Here is a 21,682-nt window from a genome sequence, read left to right as displayed (position 1 = left end):
CCCTTACCCCCAAGCCCCAGGAACCAGGACCATGCCACAATTCAGTCCAGCAACACTGGCCAACCCCACCAATGCATGCACATGCACACTCGTGTGTACACATGCGGTACATGCATGCCCCCGCGCACATAAGCACGCACGCACGCGCACACACACACACACACACACACACACACACGCACACATGCACGCACATCACTGTGCACAGCACAGTGGGGGGTGTGCACTTTTCCATCTCCCGCAGAGCCCTAGGCCCACAGGAAGCAGCCTGGCTTGGTTGCCATGGTGATGGGCTAGGCGAAAAGGCAGAAACAGCTTTCTGTGGGGGAAATCCAGTCTGTGGGGGAAGGGCAAGGCCAGAAAAGGCCCCTGGGAAAGGGAAAAGGGAAACTGAGGAGCATACTGCTTCTGTTCCCATCCTGAGAACACATCTACAGCTGTGTCACACTCCTGACAACCTGTACCCATCCCTATGTGAGAAACTGAGGCTGAAGGAAAGCCTCAGCTTGTGAGTCCTGACCACCTATGGATCAGTCTTCCTCAAGTACCTGCTGCTATCTCCTCCACTGCAAGGCTCTCCCCTCCCCGTCCCAAGTACCAAACTCCAATTCACTCTTTAATACCCAGCTCAAATAACCCCTTCAAAGCTGAGCTCTGCCGGCCACAGGCGTGCTCAGGCATACCTTTAGTGGTCTCGCTCTCCCTCACGAGGAAGGTCCCTCTCGGGTTCTCGGCGTTGAGAAGTAGGCGCTCTGATTCCCGTCTAGTGATCTTGCCAAAGTACCACCTGGGGTGGGAGGGACAAGACTGTGTCTGTCGGGCCGGGGTTTGCTGCCCACAATGCTGGCCCTGGGTACTGGGGACTCAGGGTGGCCAGCCTGCTGCCCACTCAGGCCCACGAGGGACTCTGTACTAGAGGTGACAGTGGCAGCGGACCACAGCCGAACAACATACTCACTCCTCAGCCTGGATGGAGTCGGAGGGCGCCACATAGTTGCTGGGGATGTAACCGGTCTGTCCTGTGCTCAGCGAGTGTGCCAGCCACCAGTCTCCCTCTCTGAGCGGGAGGGAGGGAGCAAAGAACGAGGTCACCAGGGGAGCAGGGCAGTGACCCTGACTTCCCCAGGTGCGTGGCCAGGCTCGGCAGCAAGGGAAGCTCGGCCAGCCTGGAGAGACAGCAAGCCAGCAGGAACCGGCCTGGAACCCCCACCTCCCTGGCACACCGACCCAGAGGGATGCCACCTAAAACCTCAGCAGAACTGCGCCCCGCCCACCGGAAACTGAACTGTCCAGAGGTGCACAGCGGCCTGCAGCTGCCTGAGGAGAGAGAGGAAGGGAGGAAGCTCCCTGAATGGAGCAGGAGAAGGGAGACGCGGGGTTTCCGTGAGATAGATGCCACATTAGACCTGGGGAGTCTCCCCAAGCCCTGAGAGTCCTGATGCCCAATGCAGACAAGCGCTGGCCCTTCTGGCCCAGCCACAGTGCAGACCCATCCCTTCAAAGAACAGTGCTTGCCCATGTCCCGAATCACAACTCACTCCTGGAAGACCTTAACCAAAAGCTACAGGTCTCCTCCTGCAGCCTACCCCTGTCTGTGGCGAAAGTGAAGCCAGAGAGAACTGGGCCACGCCCAAAGTCACACAGCGAGTCTTGGGGAATGTGGTGGCCTAGCCCCAGAGCTCAGGACCCTTTCCACTAACTGTCCCAGGTAGAGGGGAAGGAAGGAGGAGGGAGGAGGTCGGGCAGGAGAAGGGATCCCAGCAGGCTCCGGGCCGGGGCAGGAGGGGGAGGGGCAGAAGTACCTTTGCAGCCATCTGAATGTGAACCAGGTCTGGCTGGAGCAGGGGTCCAGAGACAGAGGAGGGAGGAGCAAGCGAGAGCCCAACAGGAGAGAAGAGGCAGAGATGGGGGTGGTGAGAGGCCGTGGCAGGGGGCCGGGGGAGAGAGCGAGAGCCAGGCAGTGCTGGGGACACTGGGAACGGGGTCGGGGGCAGCCAGAGACCTCACATCCAAAGCAACCAACGGGGACTGGGAGAAGGTTGGAGGTTTGAGGGAAGAACAGAGGACAAGGCCTGGGAGCTAGGGTCCAGCCCTTCCCACATCCCCTGTACAGACGGGAAGACTGAGGCTAGAGAAGCAACGGGCTCTGTGCAAGGTCACACAGCCAAGCCAGGTGCCCCCCTGTGGGTACCATGAGGCTCAACGGCTCTGCGGCTCTTCATGCAAGGCTGGGGGTGGGGGGGAGACAAGATGGGAGTCAAATTAGTCAGATGGTGACTTTAGCCCTGTCTTGACCCTGAGAAGAGGCACAGCATCCCCGCCCTGGCCCAGAGACAGAAAGGCCCTGGCCTGGAGTCACACAGCCCCGACTAGAATGCACTGGAGGGCTCAGCACGTGTGCCCAGCTTCACAGATGGATAAGTCGAGGCCAGGAGCAGGCGGAGCTGGGGAAGCTTGAAGGAGCGGCTGGAGGCCAGGTGAGCATCAGACCCTGGCCGAGGCTGGGCCAGAGGGGCCCCCCCTAGGTGGGCATGCGCAGTGAGGGTGGGAGTGGGCATGCGCAGTGAGGGTGGGCGTGGAGCCACGGGAGGTGCAAGCTCACCCAGCACCCGTGCCCCAAAGCTCCACCCCTGCTCGGTGTACACACATTTCTGTCTGGCTTGACCCCCAGGATCATCCAACAAGGAAGAAGGCGAGGCTCCCACTCTGACTGAGGAAACTACATTTGAGACGAGACGGGTGGAAGACCCAGTCACTCTGGTAAGAAGACTGGTGTTTTCTTTATAGATTGAGGAAACTGAGGCACAGAGGAGATGATTTGCCCAAAGCCACACAGCATAGTCAATGGCAGAGAGAGGCTAAGGTCCCCAGCCCAGAGCAGCGAGCTCTCCCAATCCGCAGAGGCTGAGATCCCCAGAAGCCAGGGGACAAGAGACGGGGAGACAGGAGGACTGGGGCAGAAGACAGTCCGTGCCAGGATGGGACCCCGGTTTGACATCAGACACCACAGGAGGCCAAACCACAGCCAGAATGTGCAAAGCAGCCTGACAGCTCCCTAGGGGTTCACCGGCCTGTTTGGGGGTCACCTCCAGAAGAATATGGACAGAGAAGTACCCAACTGCTCCCCGCCCCCGTCGAAGCCTGAGCTCCTTTGCTGACTCCAGGAGGTCAAATGTCAGCCCACAGATCAACCTGGACTAGTTGCTAATACAAATAAAGCTGTTGGTATCACAGGAGCGAAACAGGAAGTGAACCTGCTAGCCACGCCCCCTAGCGTGCCTGTACCCCCACCTTCAAAAACCTAAGCCGAGTAGTTCCTGGAGGAATACTGTGTGACCTTGGACAAATAGCATGCCCTCTCTGGGTTTCAGTGTTCACATTTATAAAGGAGGCGATATTCAGTAAGTGGCGGCTGTGCATGGCTTCAGGCTGGGCTCCGGGTAGGGATGAGCACCCAGGCGTCTGCGTGCCTACTCTACACATGGGCATCAAGTCCCACTTCCTATGCCAAGAGTCGAGGGCAGACTTGCCTCGGGTAGCCAGGGACCGGCTTGGTGAGGGGCCTCAGTTTCCCAGCTAGGAAGAGGTGGCAGGCCCACTGGGCTGAGAATGACATTGCCCACTAGGCAGCACGGTTTGACACCTGACCTTTGACACCTGACCTTTTCCGAGCCTGGGTAGAGCAGGGGTTGGTCAGGAGACCCCCGCAGCCCCCGCCATTCATTCCTGTGACCCCGCCACCCAGGGACCGCCAGCGCATGAGACTCTCTTGTGACTGACTCCAACTGCCCGGCTGCACTAGGCCCCACCAACCTAAAAGGCAACAAGAAGGGAGGAAGAAACTGCACCCCAAAGGAGCGGGGGTGGCTGTGACTCCAGGGTAGGGCAGAGTCCAAGTCCCCAAGCCTTTCCTGCCTCCTGTCACTTGTGTAGAGACTCCCCACAGGGCGGGTCTCTACCCGGCACACCCTGCAAGGTCTGTGGGCAATCCTCCCCTCAGCTCTGCCTCTATCAGCTGTGTGACTCTGGGCGAATCCTCTCAGCGCCAGGGTCGCACTGCTCCACCTCCTGGCCGCCAGTGCCACCCGCAGCTGGCGACATGGGGACTCAGGACTTCCTATTAGGAGGAAGGAGCAGCTGGCTACTCTGGTGAAGAGGTCCTAGGGAGGTCTCGACTTTGAGCCTCAGTTTCCATGTTCACAACACAGCACCAGCCCCTCCACCATTGCGGCCGCCCCTGACATCATAGATAACAGCAGCCGACACAGCGCACGGAACCTGCTCACTTTCGCCTCACACAGAGGGCGGTCCCACCCCGGATCTTGAGGGATGAATAGGAGTTCACCAGATGGATGCAGGAGAAGAAATGTTTCAGGCAAATGGAGTAGCATGCAAGGGATCGGGAGGCATGAGCAGAGGGTCTGAAAAGCCTACCTCTTTAGCCAGACCTCTGGAGCAGTGATAGGTCCTCTACCCTCCGGAACAGCTCAGAGTCCCGAGCGTTACCTGCCCCAGGGAGAGGCCTCCACGGCCCGGCTGCCCCCTGCCCCCTCCCAGGGCGCTGCCCACCACCCTTACCTGCAGCGGCTCACTGTCCTTCCTCGGACGGACAGTCCCATAGAGACAGCCCCCCTCTCATCTTGCAGGGATCCCAGCCTGCTTCTACCCACCCCTCGCCTGGTCTGGTGTGACCCACTGCCCACCACACTGCCTCCCTCCCTGGCCTCCAGAATGCACTGGGTCCTGCATGGAGCTGGCACCCACTGTGGAATCACGGAGCTAACAGGAAGGTGTGGGGTGAAGATGGAGGGTCGGCTCAAACAGGTGGGATGCAGGATAAGCTGGAGGGGCGGGGAGAGAGCGGCAAACACACGGGGACAGTGGAGGAAGTGCATGCAGAGCAGCCCCCAGCCTCAGCGAAGCAGCCCCCTCTACCTGGCCTCGGTACACACCTGACATCCACCTTCCTCCTAAGGGCCAGCGAGAGAGAAGCAGAGAGAAGGAGAGGCTGAGGTGCGAAGACAGGGCCCGGGCCAAGGGAGGGAGACTGGTCGGGGTCTAGGGAGGGCCGCCACCCACCGACGGCAGAAGCGAAGCAGCCCCGTAGGCTCTGCACTGCCCTCTGCCGGCAGCTCTGGGGATAGCCCGGCCCACGCTCCCAGTGCAGTCCGCGCCCAGCCACTCACGTGTTATTGACAATCTGCAGCCGCTCCCCTTTCTTGAAGGACAGGTCAGTCTCTGTCCGTGACTCATAGTCATAGAGGGCCACAAAGGTGGTCACCCCACCTGCAGAGAGGGAAGGGAGGTGTCAGAACCCTGCGGGGGGCGGGGAGGACTACCTTCCTCACAGCCTGAGCTCCCTGCTGGGCTGCAGACTATGTGCTCCTTGTCTCCTGACACAAGCAGAAGCCCCAGAGAACAGACTCCCAGAACAGTGGATGGCTCAAGCCCCGCACTTAAGTGACTGCGTGTGCGTGTGTGTGTGTGTGTGTGTGTGTGCACGCGCATGCACTTGGCAGCTCAAGATTTCTGGGCCAAGCTTCAGGACCCTTCCTCTAATTCTCCCCTCACCCACGGCTGCTCCTTGGACTCCTGCACCCCACCTTCCGCTGCCCAAGGGCTCCATCAATGCTTCTCCAGCGATCGAATGGGTGTGTGGCTGCATGGCAGGAAGTGGGCAGCCTGTTCAAGCGTCTCACCACAACCAAGTTCCTGTGGTGGGATGTGGGGCTGGGAACCCCTACATGTCATGTCTGCATTCAGCATGCAAGGAGGTGCACAGGCCCATCTGAGGGGTGAGGTATGCACACCTGTATCTGTGTGTGCTCCGTACTGTGGGTCTCTGGCCCAGGTGTGTCTCTAGGAACTGTGAGCATTCTGTTGGTGTCTCCACTCAGTTTGGGTACATGTCCGATGTGGACCTATGACATGGTTGAGTCTGGATGGGATTTGTACGTGTAGGTGTGTAGCCGTGTGTGTGGCTGCGTCTGAGCGTGAGATCTGCATGCATGGGATTGCAGCCCTGCGTGTGGCTGCGTCTGAACGTGAGATCTGCACGCGTGGGTGTGCAGCCGTGAGTATGGCTCCGTCAGAGCGTGGGATTTGCACGGGTGGGTGTGTAGCCGTGCATGCAGGAGCATGAGTCACCCTGCTCAGCCCCTGGGCGGCAGGGCTGCAGCACCACACGGCGCCAGCAGAGGGCGCAGGGGCGCACTCGAGCCACCGCACAGCAGAGCCAGGAACAAAGGCTGGGGGGGGAGGCGGCAGCTAGTCGACGGCGGTCCTTCCCCTGCGGGCCTCAGGGTCCCCTACAACCCGCTCCTCCGGAACCCGTTATACACTCTGAACCTGGGAGCCCGAAAGCGCCAGGAGCCCTGCTTTCCATTCGTAGCTCCGGGAAAACCGAGTCCCCAGAACCCAGAGAGGGTGACCCACAGCTCAGGGACACACAGCCAGGGGGAGGGAGGGCCGACCTGCCAGAGGCCCCGCCCTCTGCGGGGAGGTGACAGTGTCCGAGGAGTTGAAGCCTCCGAAGAGCTTGGGCTCGGCGGCCGCGGGGGGCACGAAGGCGGCGCTGGGCCCGCGGTGGCCATCGGCGGAGGCCGGCTTGCTCGGTGTCTGTGAAGCCGGGAAGGCGCCCCCCGCCCCGTGCACGTTCTCGGTGGGCTCCAGGCTGCGGCGCCGCTGGCTGGCGTCCTTGGGTTTGCTCTTGTTGCTGCCCATGGTCCTGGCTGGGGGCGACAGAAATCCCTGAGGTAGAGGAGAGCCTCTGGAGCAGACAAGACACCCCACCCACTTAGCGGATAGGGAAACTGAGGTTCTGAGAAGGGGACTGGCCACCCTGGGAGGACTCGTCTCAGTTTTGCCTGTAAAATAAATTGTTGGCATCTTAGGACGCAGCTACGGAGAGAAGACATACCAGTCCAAAGCCTGACGGCCAGACCCAAAGTCAGTTCCAGTCTTTCTTAGGCAGGGACACTTGAGTCGTATCTGTGTCCCCAGCACATAGGAGGGGCTCGCTTAAGTTTTGGTGAAGAATACATGCCCGACAGGTTGTCTAACACTGGGGGCAGGGAAGGTGCTAAAGTGCTAATCGGGGCAGCAGTACAGTATGTGACTTGAAGACGGCATGGCCAGGCCTTCTGGCCACAGGACCGTGGCAAACACAATTCCCTGAGAGCTTCACCTCCCAAATCAGTTTCCTTCAGCTCAGAGTCACTTCCTGGGTCAGGAATATGACCCTGCTGGTAAAGGCCCCTATCACAAACCCTGCTGAGCTCAGTCCAATCCCCAGAACCCACATAGTGAAAAGAGGTGGGAGAAACGGTTCTTCACGCCGTCCTCTGACTTCTGACCTTCACTTGTGGTGGTTCACACACACACCTCCCCATAAGCACACGGAAGAAAGGGGGGGAAGGGAGGGAGGGAGGAAGAAGGAAGGAAGAAATTTCAAGTCCCATCCTTTAGGAGGGGGGGTCCCCAAATTCTTCCCTATACCCGCCTTGGTTATATGTAGCCCCCCCTCTTCTCTTAATTCCTGAATTGCTCACTTGTATGCACAGTGAGGTATACAGCAGGTGCTTAAGAAACAACCAAATGAATGATGAGCAGGGAAAGTCTGAGAGGTCCTGAGACCTGGACACACAGAGTCGAAGGCCTCATGGCGCCCGATGCTGTGACCCTCCGCATCCGCGCCCCACCTGGAAAGCTGGGCTGGGGGCTCCCCTCTCTCATCTCCGCTCACCTGATAGGTAGCAGGGCCACCCCAGTGGATCTGGGGAGCAGTCTGGGGGCCCAGCACAGACACAAGCTGTAGTATCCGGGGTTTTGGCCTAAAGACCCTGCTCCGCCGCCCCTGCTCCGTGTCTAGGCGAGCTGCTCCCTTTCTCTGGACCTCGACATCCGCATCTGCAGACTCTGTGGAGTGTGGACATGAAAACTGTTAGCGCTCTCGTGAAGGGGCAGGATCCCTGCCTGCCCAGTGCCCTTTGACCTTTCCAAAGATTCTGGGAATGAGAAGAAGGTGGGTGACACGGCGGTTTGGAAGACTCTGGAACCCAATTCCCTGATTTTAGTGTCAGTTATCTAGTCTACACTGGTGTGGACATTGTCCCCTGTACCATGTCTTCCCCATGTGTGACAGAGCTATGACATGACCAAATGGGGTCAGAGCAGGAGTCACCAGGCACGTGTTCTGGATGTGCCACCGGGAACCGACCACTCTTGTGGGCTGCAGGAGGCCTCTGCACTAGACTAGATCTCCTCAGAGACCCTGACAGGAACAAGCCTCAGTAGCAAGCTCTGTGGCTCCTACCCATGGGGACCTGGGTGCAGCAGTCAGTCCTATACCCTCAGAGCTGTGGAGGTGCATACTGGGGCATGGCTCAGACTGACACCCAGACTCAGAAAATCTAACAGATCCATGGAGACCTGCCCAACGGCCCCAGGGATCGACAGCCATTCCTGAGGGTCAGGCCAGCAGTGGGCATTCAGGGAAGGCCTGTTTCCATGGTAACCCATCCTTCCAGGTCACAGTGCCCATCAGCATTGACAAACTCGGTGTCCTGAGAGGTGTGCCAACAGATGGGTATCCCAGCAGCCCAGCCCGCCCACTCAGCCTCCCTGCAGTTGTGTAGCTCCTTTTCCGGACACTGGGTCCTTGACTAGCTACTCCAGAAGGACTTTGAGAAACAACACAAAATATAAGAACAGATTTTAAAATGAAACCTATTTAAAATATACAAAGAATTATCTGCAAGAGCTTTCTCTAGAATGAACAAAACTGTACATGGTGTGTCCCCTGTCACTGGAGAGATCAAGAACGGGCTCTCAGCAGATGTGCCTGGAGAAGGAGAGCCAGGCCTGGAAGACGTGTGCATCTTCTGAGGATGCAGCCTCTGGGCTTAAGACCTTACACTAACCAAGGAAAGCATGCACATCCCCAATACACAGAAGGGTAAAGTGAGGCCTTTAATGCGAAGTCAGGGTGACAGTGCTGGCCTGTGTGTGTGTGTGTGTGGGGGGGGGGGTAGGATCTGTGGCTGATGCCTGCCACGCAGACCCAGGATTGTCTGACGAGGCAGCTAGGTCAGGGGGCAGCCCAGGAGTGGCTGCAGCAGATACTCCCCCAGTGTGAGTGCAGTCACAGGACATCAGGGGGCTGTGGGAGAGTAAAGAAACCCTCAGGCCCATTATCCGAGTCAGTCTCCAGCCAAAAGTCAGGATTTCAGGCAGGAGCAGTGGACCTGCCAGTGTAGGGAAGATCCCTTGTATACAAGGAATATTTCAAATAAGGACCAAAGTTGGGCCACCACAGTGAAGAGGGACCCAACCCCCCAAAGTTGTCTTCTGACTTCTATACATGCTGTGTGACATGCGTGTGTGTACACGCACATATCAAGCACACACAATAACAAAGACTTAACTAGCAACGAACCCTGCTAAGGCCCAAGATTATGTGACCTTTGAGGATGACCTTTTCCAGTTAAACCTGCCGCTTTCTAGGCCTCTCCATCCTTGTTCAGTTGGAGGCCCTTGTTCTGCCCGCTGGGCCCATGGCCTTACCATCACTCTGTAATCCTCCCCAGGGTGTCCACAGTCACCCTAGGATCTCCTCTGGGAGGGAAATGAACTAGAAAGATGTCTCAGTGGTTAAGACAGGTTCAAATCCCAGCATCCACCTGGCATCTGGCAAATACCTGAAACTCTGAGACAGAGGGATCCGGTGCCCTCTTCCGGCCTCTAAGCACAAAGATACATGCGTCTGTGCACATACATGCACACGTAAGTAATAAATCTTTTCTTAGTGGAACAGACCTTTAATCCAGCACTCAGGAGGCCGAGACAGGCAGATCTCTGAGTTCAAAGCTAGTTTGGTCTACACAGTGAGTTCAAGGCCAAACAGGCCTTATCTTAGAAAGGGTGCAGGGAGTGGGCAAAGGACAGGGGACACAGAGGAGGCAGGGTCCCTTAGAAGCTCTTTGAGCAGCGTAATTCCAAAAGCTCCCAAAATCCTATACACAGCTACAGGGAAGAGGCAAGGGGGCTTCAGAAGTCCCACCAGCATCTGGGGGTCTGTCCCTTTCATATGCACCTCTCTTTCTATGTTTACATCTCTCTGTGTGTGTCTATCTCTGTGTGTCCATGTGTGTGTGCACACACTAGAGGGGTAAGCATGCTTCTGTGTACACGAGGGGTCGCACATGGTGAAGCCAGACGCTGGCATAAGGACCGTGCACAGCCACTTCCTCAACTTATCTTTCCCAGACAGGGTCTCACATAGACCAGGCTGACCCTAAACTTCCTCTTAGTTGACGATAACCACCTGATCCTCCTGCCTACTCACCCCAAGCGCATACCTCGTCCTGTTTATCTGTGCTGGAGACAGAAACAAGGGCCTATGCTTATGAGGTGAGCACTCTGCTGACTGAGCCCTACAGTCTTTTCTTTCCTTTGTCTTTTAAATGTTTTTCTGTGTGTGTGTGTGTGTGTGTGTGTGTGTGTGTGTGTGTGTGCACACACACATTGGTGTTTTCCCTGCACATATGACTGTGTGAGGGGGTCGAATCCCCTGGAACTGGAGTTCCAGGCAGTTGTAAGCTGCCACGTGGTTGCTGGGAATTGAACCTGGGTCCTCTGGAAGAGCAGCCAGTGCTTTTAACCACTGAGCCATTTCTCCAGCTCCCCTAAATTACCTTCTTAATAAACTCAACTCTGCTTTATACCGACTCACGCTGGGATTCTCTGCAGCTCTGTGTGGCTGGAGATCTCTAAGAAGAACCTGGCAGGCTGCTGCGGGCCGTGGTGTGGAACCTCTGTGTCCAGCTCCACAGCCAGCCAGGGCAAGCAGGAAAAGGAGCTGCCTGAGGGAGTCTGGTGGGAGCTCAGGTCCCTCAGGACTGCTCCCTCCCCAGCTCCAGTGGCTGGGAGTGCGTGCACCAACAAGGACTTTAGCAGTATTTGGGAGGGGTCATATAGGGTAGGGTTGAGACTCCCTTTAGAGTGTCTCTCCTGGAACTTAGACCCAGACCTCGGGCTTCCCTGGAGTAGGGGTTCCCAGTCACCATGAGTCACCCATTTGAGGGAGCCCCCATCTCTTCCGCCACTTGCAAGTTCTGAGGTAGAGATAGGTCCTTGAGGGCCAAAGGGAAGCAGTAAAGGATGCAAACTGAGGTCCTAATGGGAAGGTGGCCCTTTCCCGTGGGCCGGGTGCCTGACCACAGGCTCCTGATTAATTCCACCACAGCAAGGGCTTCCCCATCCCCTGCCACACCCCAGCACCAGCAGACCAGGTCCTGGCCTAACCCAGCATCTCCCTCACTCTGCCCCACCCCCTGCACAGCTCAGCCTTGCACCGGATAGTTGCAGAGCACTGGTTCTGGGTGCCAGCTGCTGCAGCACGGAACCCTGAGGAAACTCCAGAACCTTCCTCCGATACAACCTGTCTCCACCCAGCCCATCCCTCAAGCCAGGGGCCGCCATCCTCAAAGACACAGCCATAGTGTCCCCTCCTGCCTACCCTAAAGCCAGAGGCATCTCTACAGATCACACAAGCCTAATGGCTCTCCCCAGGAAACCAGTAATAACTGAGTGTGCATCAGAGGAGCTTGAACAAACAATAGCACGCGAGCCCGAGGACACTGGGCGGCAGTTTGGAACGTCTGCCTGGCTGCCAAAGTAGAGGGAAAGATGTAAAAATCATGGCCTCCTGGCAGCAGGAGCCATCTCCGCTGGCATCACTGTGCCTTGCTTTCCTCATCTGCAAAGTGGGTTCAGTCTCACCAACTACCCCACGGTTGTCAGGGGTGGAGATGACCCAGGCCTGGGCTCTGTGTTACAAGCAGGATCTACTACTGCTGTAGCGCGACTGTTTATACCTATGTGTGTATAGACAGATATAGACATGCTGGAGACTTAGAGAAAGTTCTGGAAGAATCCCTAAGTCTTTACAGTGTTTCATCTGACAAGGGGTTGTTCTGGAAAAGGAAAGTCCCCTTTTTACTTTATGTCAAGTGACAACTGGAAGTTACTTTCTCCCGATGATAAGAATCAGCTACAGTGCTGGGGATGAAGCCTGAGTTCGTGTGCTCACTGGGCAAGCAGCCAAGGACTACTGAGTACTCAAGAACACTCAAGAGTCCCCCACAATCCCCCTGGCTGAGGACTACGTGGACGGGCCAGAGTCCACTGATGGTTTCTAGGTATGGCTCCCGCTGCCCAGCCTCCCGCCATCCAGGACTCCACAATCCCTCTGAGGAGACTCACAGAGACCCCTCTCCCCTGAAGATGGTGTTTCCTCTTCTCAGGGTGAATGTGGCCAGGCATGGCAGGGCTGTGATAAAGATTCCACAGGAGCGGGGCACGGGTTAGCATCTAACTGAATCTTGCCATAGCACCCTCAGAGATTCCCACCTTGTAAATGGGCACCGGTGGGGTCTGAGTCAGCTGAGGAAGCTCCCCTGCATTCATGAACCCCCCAGTCCCATCCCCAACACCTCAATAAAGACAGACAGACTGACAGATACATTCATACATCATACATACATAAGGAGATTATACTAAGCCTGACATCTGGAACTAAGAGTCTGTGTGACAGAGAAGAATCGGTTTCTGATGAACTCTGTGGAATGGAGGAACAGTGCAAGAAGGGGGGGTGGGGATGGCCTTGACACCAAACACAAACCTGGCACTCACCAGGGACTCTCCACTGTCCCAACAACATAGGAGAAGCCACAACCTAGCCTACAGCAGGGAAATGAAGGGAGCCAGATGTGCCTCCGGGCCCCACCCACCACGCAGATGCCCCCATTGCCCATTGCCCGAGGCATCACAGCACCAGAAGGCAATCACAGGCCTGGAGCCACAATGCCAGGGCAGGTGTCAGCTCAGCTTTTCCTAGGCACGCAGACTAAGCAGGCCTCAGTTTACCCCTCCCAAACTGAAGACATGATAGTTCCCATTCAAATGGGCTTATGGCATGGAAGACACAGGGTAGTGGTGCTTGCAAAGTGGGACCAACAGGTGGGAAGCAACCGAGAAGTATCTGCTGACATCATTGTGTGTGTGGAAGACCTGCCCTGACCTCTGACCTTTCTTTTGATTGCTTTCACCATGAGGCAAAGGCCTTCCAATGCCTCATGAAGCACTAAGGCAGAGACTGAAAAAGAAGTCAGCCTCATTATCTGCAGATGGTATGGAGGGAGCCGGAGAGTACAAGATCACGCGCTCCGTTGAGCAGAGAGTCGACGCGGAGGTTAAGAGTATGTAGTGCTTTTGCAGAGGCCTCACATTCAGTTTCCGGCACCTATATTTAGAGAACCCACAGATACCTGTACCCCAGTTCTGGGGTTTCCACGAGCACTAGTGGGTACACACCCATACACAGACATAATTAAAAACAAAATACACCTGTAAAAAAGAACATATGGAAAAAGTCGCACGCAAAGTAAATCAATGCACAATGACAGAAAGCTAAAAACCAGTAAGATATCATACACCAATAGTGTCACAAAAAAAAGTGAAAGACAGCTTAGCATTATAAACACCATTATTCCTATACAACCTTCGAGCTGAGTGTGAGCCCGGTAAAGTCCCTAATGAGATGCCAGGTATCAGTGCTCCATGCCTTTAATGCCAAGACTCAGGAGGCAGAGGCATGTAGATCTCTGTGAGTTCAAGGCCAGCCTGGTCTACAGACTGAGTTCCGGGCCAACAAGGGCTACACAGTGAGGTCTTATTTCCAAAAAATCAAACAAACAAGCAAAAACTACTGGGCTGGTGGTGGGTGGTGATAGTACACACCTTTAATCCCAGCATTTGAGAGGCAGAAGCAGGCGGATCTCGGTCAGTTCAAGGCCAGCCTGGTCTACACAGGGAGTTCCAGGACAGGCATAGCAATAAAATGAGATCCTTTCTCAAAACAAAACAACAACAACAAAAACCCTACTGGGATTTGTTAAAATACATTTTTATTTTATGTATACAAATATTTGCTTTTATGTACAAATGTGCACCTTTTGCCTGCGCCCAAAGAGGTCAGAAAGGATACTAGGTCCCTGGGAACTAGAATACAGGCAAGCATGAATCACTATGTGAGCTCTGGAAACTAACACCAGGTCCTCTGTAAAAGCAGCCAGTGCACTTAACTACTAGGCCATCTATCTAGGCCTGATTTTATTTTATTTTATTTTATTTTACTTTATTTTTGAGACAAGGTCTCTCTTGTCCAGATAGCCCTGGCTGTCCTGAAACTTACCATTTAGACCATTAGACCAGGCTAGCCTTGAACTCACAGTGATCCTCCTACCTCAGCAGGAGATTCTGTAGAGACTCTGAGTATTGGGATTAAAGGCATACACCATCAAAGCTAGCATAAGTAATTTTTTTTTTTTTTTTAGAAAAGACTTAAGTTTCTTTAGAAGAAGAAGAAAAAAAAAAAATCAGTCCATATAAAAATTAACCATGTAGCCAGGCATGGAGACACATGCTTGTCAACACAGCCTCTTGAGGCTGGGGAAAGAAGTAGTTGAGGTGCGTGCGTTCAAGGCCAGTCTGAGCTACAAAAAGACCCTGCCTAAAGAAGAAGAGTCTGCCTGGCTTGATAAACAAATTTAAACCAGGAAGAAAATATTTGCAACTCATATGATAGACAAGAGTTTTTCTTAATATATAAAGAGCTCGTGCAAGATAAAAAAATAATAATAACCACAGACAGTTCCCAGGAAAAGCAAACTGAGGGAGCCTTACACACATGAGACTCCTCAGACAAAAGGCGAATGGAACCACAGCGGCCACCCAGGAGCAGCAGAGCCACTGTCCCCTCAAGCAAGTGTGCACGAACGTTGTCCAAGTCAGACCATATGCTATGCCAGAAAACAGGGCTCAATATAGTTAACAGAAATCAAAGCACACAAAGGGTGTTTCCAGCCATGATGGAGCAGAATCAATCACTAAAAAAGATATCGGGGGCCTTCCTAGGTGAAGGCTACCGTGGAAGAAAATACTAAAATAATTAGAAATGAATTAGAAAAGAAAACGAAAACCCAGCAGGAGGCTGGATGCAGCACACAGAGAACTTGGAGAGAACTTTGCAGGGTAAATGTCTCTGCCAAGAAGGGAGGTCTCGAATCCAGACGCTGACCTGCCATGGTCAAAACAGCCTAAATGCAAAGCAAACGGAATCAAAGAAATAATGGAGCTTAGCACGGGACTGACAGGGCAGATAAATAGCAGGAAGACTCAACCAAGACAGGTCAGTGCTTTTTTAAAAGACCAACAATATAAGGCTCTGCTAGCTGCTGAACAGGGAACAAAAGAGAAGGTCAGATTACTCAGGTTGGAATGAATGCGGATCCGCAAAACTTTAGGAATAAGATGAGCAGGCTGTGGGGGAGGGGGCTGGGGTGTCTGTAATCCCTGCACTCTGGAGGCTGAGGCTAGAGGACTGTGAGGGCAGCCTGAACTACATAATGAAATCTATTAGAAGTGTAGAGAGTCTCACTCAGGCTTAAGGTTCACCCTCAGAAGATAACCTGTGGGATTCAAATCTCTCCCTCTGTCATGTGGGTCCCGGGGACTGAACTCAGGGCGTCAAGCTTGGCAGCAAGTGCCCTTATCCTCTGAGCCATCTTGTTGGCCTTAAGTCAGTACGTTTTTCTATTTGTGTATGTCTGTGCTTGCATGCGCGCGCGCGCGCGCGCGCGTGTGTGTGTGTGTGTGTGTGTGTGTTTGTGTGTGTGCATGGAAGCCAAAAGAAAGCGTCAGATCCCTTGGAGCTAAGGTTACAGAAGGCTACACGACTCCCAACATGGCTGTTGTGAATCTAATTCTGTGCCTCTGGAAGAGTAGCTAACATTACTAACCACTGATTCATCTCTCCAGGCCCTGAATTAGTCATTTTAAAACTTCCCTTAAAAAGGCCCAGGCCCACAGATAGCTTCACTGGCGAATTCTCTTGGCATTAGCAAAATGACTGTCAGGCTTCGGTGGTGGATTGGGCCAGATACTCAGGGAGGGTTAAGGCCAAGATCTCCATCAGGACACAGCTCTGATTCATTCCATGAAGCCAGTGTCCCTGGAACTGCAAAATGACATCCTAAGAAAATGACAAACTGATGTGACGTCTCAGAACCCAGAGGTTAAAACCTGTCCACAGGCCACAGGCCAACTGGCTCAGATACATATGAAAGAATCAACACCAGCCCAAGCTTCTCTTTTAAAACACCAGTGACTAACACACTCATCCCCTACAGAACAAAACCACATGGTGATCTCAACTTGCAGTAATCTAAACACACAGGGAAAAGACGTATGACGTAACCCCACACCATTTCACCGCAAAACACACAAAAAAGGAGTGGGCCATACGTGAGATTCCAGCACTCAGAAAACAGGCAAAAAACCCACAAGTTTTCAGGCAATCATGGGCAATGTTAATGGAGACTCTATCGAAGAATGGGGGGGGAGCGGGAGATAGGAAAAGGAAGTGGGGGAGGAGGAGGGAGAGCAAGGCAGGCATGAGGGAGATGGAGGGGGCAAGTGGGGAACTCCCCTCACCTGACATAGAGCATTTAGAAAAGCCACAGCTCGTGTGGTGCTGATGGTGACAGACAGATAGGAAAGCCCGGATGTCCCCATTGGCACTTCTGTTTGAAGCTGTTCTTAGTCAGGGCAGCTGAGGAAGAAAGTAACAGACAAAGCCTCCAGGCTGAGAGGGAAGGCGTAAGTTATGTCTACTTGTAGATGGCATTATCTGTTTACTTGCTTGCTTGTTTACTTCTGAGACTCAAGTAGCCCAGGATGGCTCTGAACACTGGCTCTGAACTGATTCTCCTGCCTCCTTCTCTTAAATTCTGAGATTACACGCATGTATCACCATGCTGGGCCCACGTGATCTCATAGAGAAGACACTAAGGAATCTACTAACGATCCGGGAACTAGGGAGTTCAGGAAGGTCGCATATTACAGGATCAACCTGTAAAAACAGAGATGGATGGCTCAGTGGGTAAGGTGCCCGCTGCCAAGCCTCACACCCTGAGTTCAGTCCCCAGGACCCACATGGTAGGAGAAGAGAACCAATTCCCGAAAGCTGCCCTCTGACCCCCTCTTGCATGCCATGGTACAGGCACACGTGCACACACAAAAAAAGATTTTACAAACTGATGGCTATTCCTGATTGTCAACTTGACTACATCTGGAATGAACCAGATGTGGTAGGCACACCTGGGATCCAGATCTTGAGGCATAGTGGCCATGAAAAGCTTAGGCCAGGGCAAGGCAGTACACGCCTTTAATCCCAGCAGACTGAGGCAAGCAGATCTCTGAGTTCAAGGTCAGCCTGGGACAAAGCAAGTCCCAGATCCAGGCATCGTTGGTCACACCTTTAATGTGGGCCACGCCTTCCACATAAGGCCACTGGAAGAAGGAAGACTCACTCTTCTTTGCCTGCTTGCACTTACTTGCCAGCACATCCGCTGAAACCTGCTTCTGCAGAAGACCAGCTCAAACAACCAGCCTCGTGGGACTGAGCAACCACTAGGTTTTGGGGCTTCCTGTTCACAGCTGCCCATCATTGGGTTAGTCGGACCGCAGACTGTAAATCATCACAATAAATTCCCTTACTATATAGAGACATCCCATAAGTTCTGTGACTCTAGAGAACCCTGACTAATACACCAACCCTTTTCAAGTGAGCTTGGAGTGTGGCTTACCAGTAACGTGCTCATCAGACAAGCACCCCGCCTTATGCACTGGGTTCCATCCCCAGCCTCACAAAATATAGAAATGCATTTCTATACACTAGCGAGCAAAAAAACAAAACTGAAAGTAAGACTATCCCATGCCGTCAAAGGATCTCGAATGAGGTCAACAAAAGAAAGGTAAGACCTAACTACGCTCCCAAGGCTACAAAATTGTTCTAAGGAATGAAATTAAGGAACTAATTAAAGGAAGGCCACCTGTGTTCACAGGTCACAAGGGCAAATGCTAGTCAGGTGGCGAGGCCAGGCAGGGAAACATGAGCAGAAGGCTTGCCACACATTCATGAAGGCCTGAGTTTGAGTGCCAGCGCCCAGCACCTGGAAGCCCAGCTCTGTGACACAGACAAGCGGATCCCTGGGACCCACTTGCAGCAGTCCAGGCTCCTGGGAGAACCAAGTCAGCGGGAGACCCTGTCTCAAAGTGACAGGAATGACAGCTCAGGAACCTCTGGGTCACCCCCAACACACACACACACACACACACACACACACACACACACACACACACGCATGCATGTGAACACAGCATACATGCACACACAAAAGATGGCAATATGCCCACCAGATCAACTGGGGAGACACAGCCCTGCCCCATCAGCTGGGGAGTCCCAGCTGACCTCTCTACAAATCCTGACAGCCTGACTTTAAGATACATGTGGAAACTCAAGACACCTGGAATTGTCAAAACCATCCTGAAATGGAAAACACAGATTGAGAAGTCGCACGTCTCCGACCTGAGGTCATCACAACAGTGTGACTACCACAAGCACAGCCTTACAGTCCTGTGGAACAGCTTCAGGGCTGATATGATGGCCCAGCAGAGAAGGTGATTGTCTCATAAGTTTGTTGAGCTGAGTTTAACCCCCAGAGCGTACAGAAAAGTAGGAAACTGACTCCACAAAGCTGTCCTCTGAACTCCACAAGTGTACCATGGTGTGTGTGTGTGTGTGTGTGTGTGTCCAGAGCACACAGAAAAGTAGGAAACTGACTCCACAGAGCTGTCCTCTGAACTCCACAAGTGCACCATGGTGACCATGGTGTGTGTGTGTGTGTCCAGAGCACACAGAAAAGTAGGAAACTGACTCCACAATGCTGTTCTCTGAATTCCACAAGTGCACCATGGTGTGTGTGTGTGTGTGTGTGTGTGTGTGTGTATGTGTGGTGTTTGTGTGTGTGTATGCACTGATGCGCACATAAACACACACACACACACAATTAATAACAATAAATAAATTTTAGAAAGCAAATACACTCTCAGAGTCAGACAACATTACCAGGACACCAAAACAACTCAGTAGTGACAGCAGTCGTTCAACAAAGGTTGAAAGGGCCAACTGAGCAACCACAAGTGACAACAGAATGTTTGACAGCTTCCTCCAAGGAAACACAAAATTGGCTTGAAAGGGACCATAAGCCTGAACCCAAGAGGCAAAACGGAAAGCTTGCATGAGGAAAGTCAGGCATGGTGGCACACACTTTAACCCCAGGACTCTGAGCAGAGGCAGGGATATCAGCCTCTGCTACGAAGCAAGCTAAAGGCTAGCCTAGGCTACAAAGACCTGAAAGGAAATACAGTTAAAAGCTTCATGACCCTGGGCATAATGGGTTCTCATGCAGGGTGCTCAGGACCCAAGCAACAGAGGGAAAATAAGTCCTACTTATTCTAACTTAGAACGGTGATGCTCTTTCAGAGGTCACCTTAGGAAAGGGAGGAGGAGAGCCAGGTAAGGCATAGCAGGATTGGAATCCTAGCTTGTGGGAAACTGAGGTAGAAGGATCATGAATTGGAGACTAGCTTGGGCTACACAGTAAGGCATGTTATGGTTAGTGTTAAATGTTAACTAGGTAGAATCTAGACTCACTAAGGAGACAGACGCCTGGGAAAGACTGGGAAATCATTTTGATTGTTTTCTCTGGAGTGGGAGACATGCCCACTGTGGGCGGCACCATTCCCTGGCTGGGAGCCTGGACTGTTTGGGAGACTGGAGACTGGGCAGCAGCCTTGTTCACCCTCTCTGGTTCCTGACTGTGGATGCAATGTTATCAGCTGGGTCAAGCTGCTGCCACTTTAGCTTCCCTGTCACGATGGAGTGTGCTCTTGAAATACGAACCAGCCGGGCAGTGGTGGCGCACACCTTTAATCCCAGCACTCAGGAGGCAGAGGCAGGTGGATTTCTGAGTTTGAGGTCAGCCTGGTCTACAGAGTAAGTTCCAGGACAGCCAGGGCTATACAGAGAAATTCTGTCTGGAAGAAAAAACAAAGAAACAAACAAACAACAAACAAACAAATAAATAAATAGACAAAAAAAAAAAAAGCCTAGGACTAGAGAGATGGCTCAGGGGTTGAGAGCACTTGCTATCATCCACCAGTCTGTCCAGATCCAAGGAACCCAACGGCCTCTACTGGCCTGAGAGGGAATCTGTACTCATGCACACCACACACATAAACACACACATGCTAAATCCTGGGCTGGGGGCTAAGGGGCAGTCCACTGGCCCGGCATGAGTGAGGCCCATGGGTACAACTGGACGACAAACAAAGCCAATTTCACAACGGGCAAAGGACACCAACAGGACCAACCCACAGCTGACAAGGACAAATTCATCATCAGGACCCACGAAAAAAGGCAAGCCAGTCATGTGAGATGCTGTATCCCCCCCCACACACACACACACACAGAACATCTGTCATTAGACAGGCAGCCAGCACCAAGTTCTGTCAAGAACACGGGGACACCTACTAATATTATTGTGGGGCATCAAGCCATACAGCCACTTGAAAAAACAGTCTGGCCTCCCATTAAAAGGTTCACTGGGGACTTACCATGCCATCCAGGAAGTCCACTCCCAGGTACACATCAGCAGAAATTAAGATACAAGCACACAGAAACCCACACCCCACAGCACACAGGGCAGCGTTCACTGTGGCCCCACAACCCGATGCCCACCAGCAGATGAGCAAGCAGGTAGACTGTGCACACGCCAGGTACAACCATAGGAACAACTCCAGGCTTAGCGCCGTCCCCACCCCCGCTGTGCTCACCCACTGCCTGAGCTGCACTGGGAAAGTCTGTTTGTCCTTTTCCTCTTCCACCTCCCTCCGCCTGGCACTCGGGCACTGTGGGCATCCTCACTTCATCCCTAAGCCCATGCCGCTGTTTGGCGGTTGACCATCACAGAGCCCTCCTGGATTCCAGACCGCCTATCAGGAAGCGTGGTTTTTCCCTTATTGTGATCCATCTCCCTCCTCCCGGCACCCGAGGTCTTCAGCTTGCCTGTCCTGTTGCTTATCTCTCAAACTCCATTGCATGCATACACACATGCATGCATGATTTCAAATGAAACGAGTACGTTAAAGGGACATGGTGATGTCCACGTTCATCACAGCAGTATTCATAATAGCCTGAAACAGCCCAAGTATCTGGACCAGTAAATAAAGAAAGGAGGAAGCTGTCATTTGAACCAACATGCAGGGCATGCGAAAAGTGAAACATGCAGGCACCAAAATCCAAGTCCTACCTGATCTCACTCACACATGGGGCCTTAAAAAATGGCTATCATAGAAGCCGGAAAGACAGCTCAGCAGTTAAGAGTATTTGCTGCTCTTACAGAGTTCAGGTCCCAGCATCCACATAGCAGCTCACAACCATCTCAGCTCCAGAGGAATGACGCCCTCTTCTGGCCATCTCAGGTGCCTGCACCCATAGGCACATACACACATACACATTTAAAATAAAATAAAATCTATTTTTTGCATACACACACATTTAAAATAAAATAAAAAAATATTTTTTAAAACGTTGGCATCATGGGCTAGAGAAATGGCTCAGCAGTAAAGAGAACTGGCTGCTCTTTCAGAGGTTCTGGGTTCAATTCCCAGCACCCACATGGCAGCCCATAACAGTCTAGAACTGTAGTTCTATGGG

The 21,682-nt window shown here is 53.2% G+C and overlaps 1 protein-coding gene across 4 annotated transcripts in view; it reads right to left on the bottom strand.

Annotated features, from left to right (window-relative positions):
• Src (SRC proto-oncogene, non-receptor tyrosine kinase) overlaps positions 1 to 21,682 on the bottom strand; it is a 46,957-nt gene that overhangs the window by 8,114 nt on the left and 17,161 nt on the right. For all 4 annotated transcript variants that reach the window (XM_052184136.1, XM_052184138.1, XM_052184139.1 and 1 more), the window contains exons 2-6: positions 7,745 to 7,917; positions 6,474 to 6,731; positions 5,187 to 5,286; positions 959 to 1,057; positions 684 to 787 (exon numbers count right to left, since the gene is read on the bottom strand). In XM_052184136.1, the coding sequence (XP_052040096.1) occupies positions 684 to 787; positions 959 to 1,057; positions 5,187 to 5,286; positions 6,474 to 6,723 (553 nt within the window). In that variant the 5' untranslated portion in view covers positions 6,724 to 6,731; positions 7,745 to 7,917. The remainder of the gene's footprint in view (positions 1 to 683; positions 788 to 958; positions 1,058 to 5,186; positions 5,287 to 6,473; positions 6,732 to 7,744; positions 7,918 to 21,682) is intronic.

This window comes from Apodemus sylvaticus, chromosome 5 (genome assembly GCF_947179515.1).
Source record: "Apodemus sylvaticus chromosome 5, mApoSyl1.1, whole genome shotgun sequence".
Taxonomy (NCBI): Eukaryota; Metazoa; Chordata; class Mammalia; order Rodentia; family Muridae; genus Apodemus; species Apodemus sylvaticus.
This window is presented reverse-complemented; position numbering and strand designations above follow the sequence as displayed.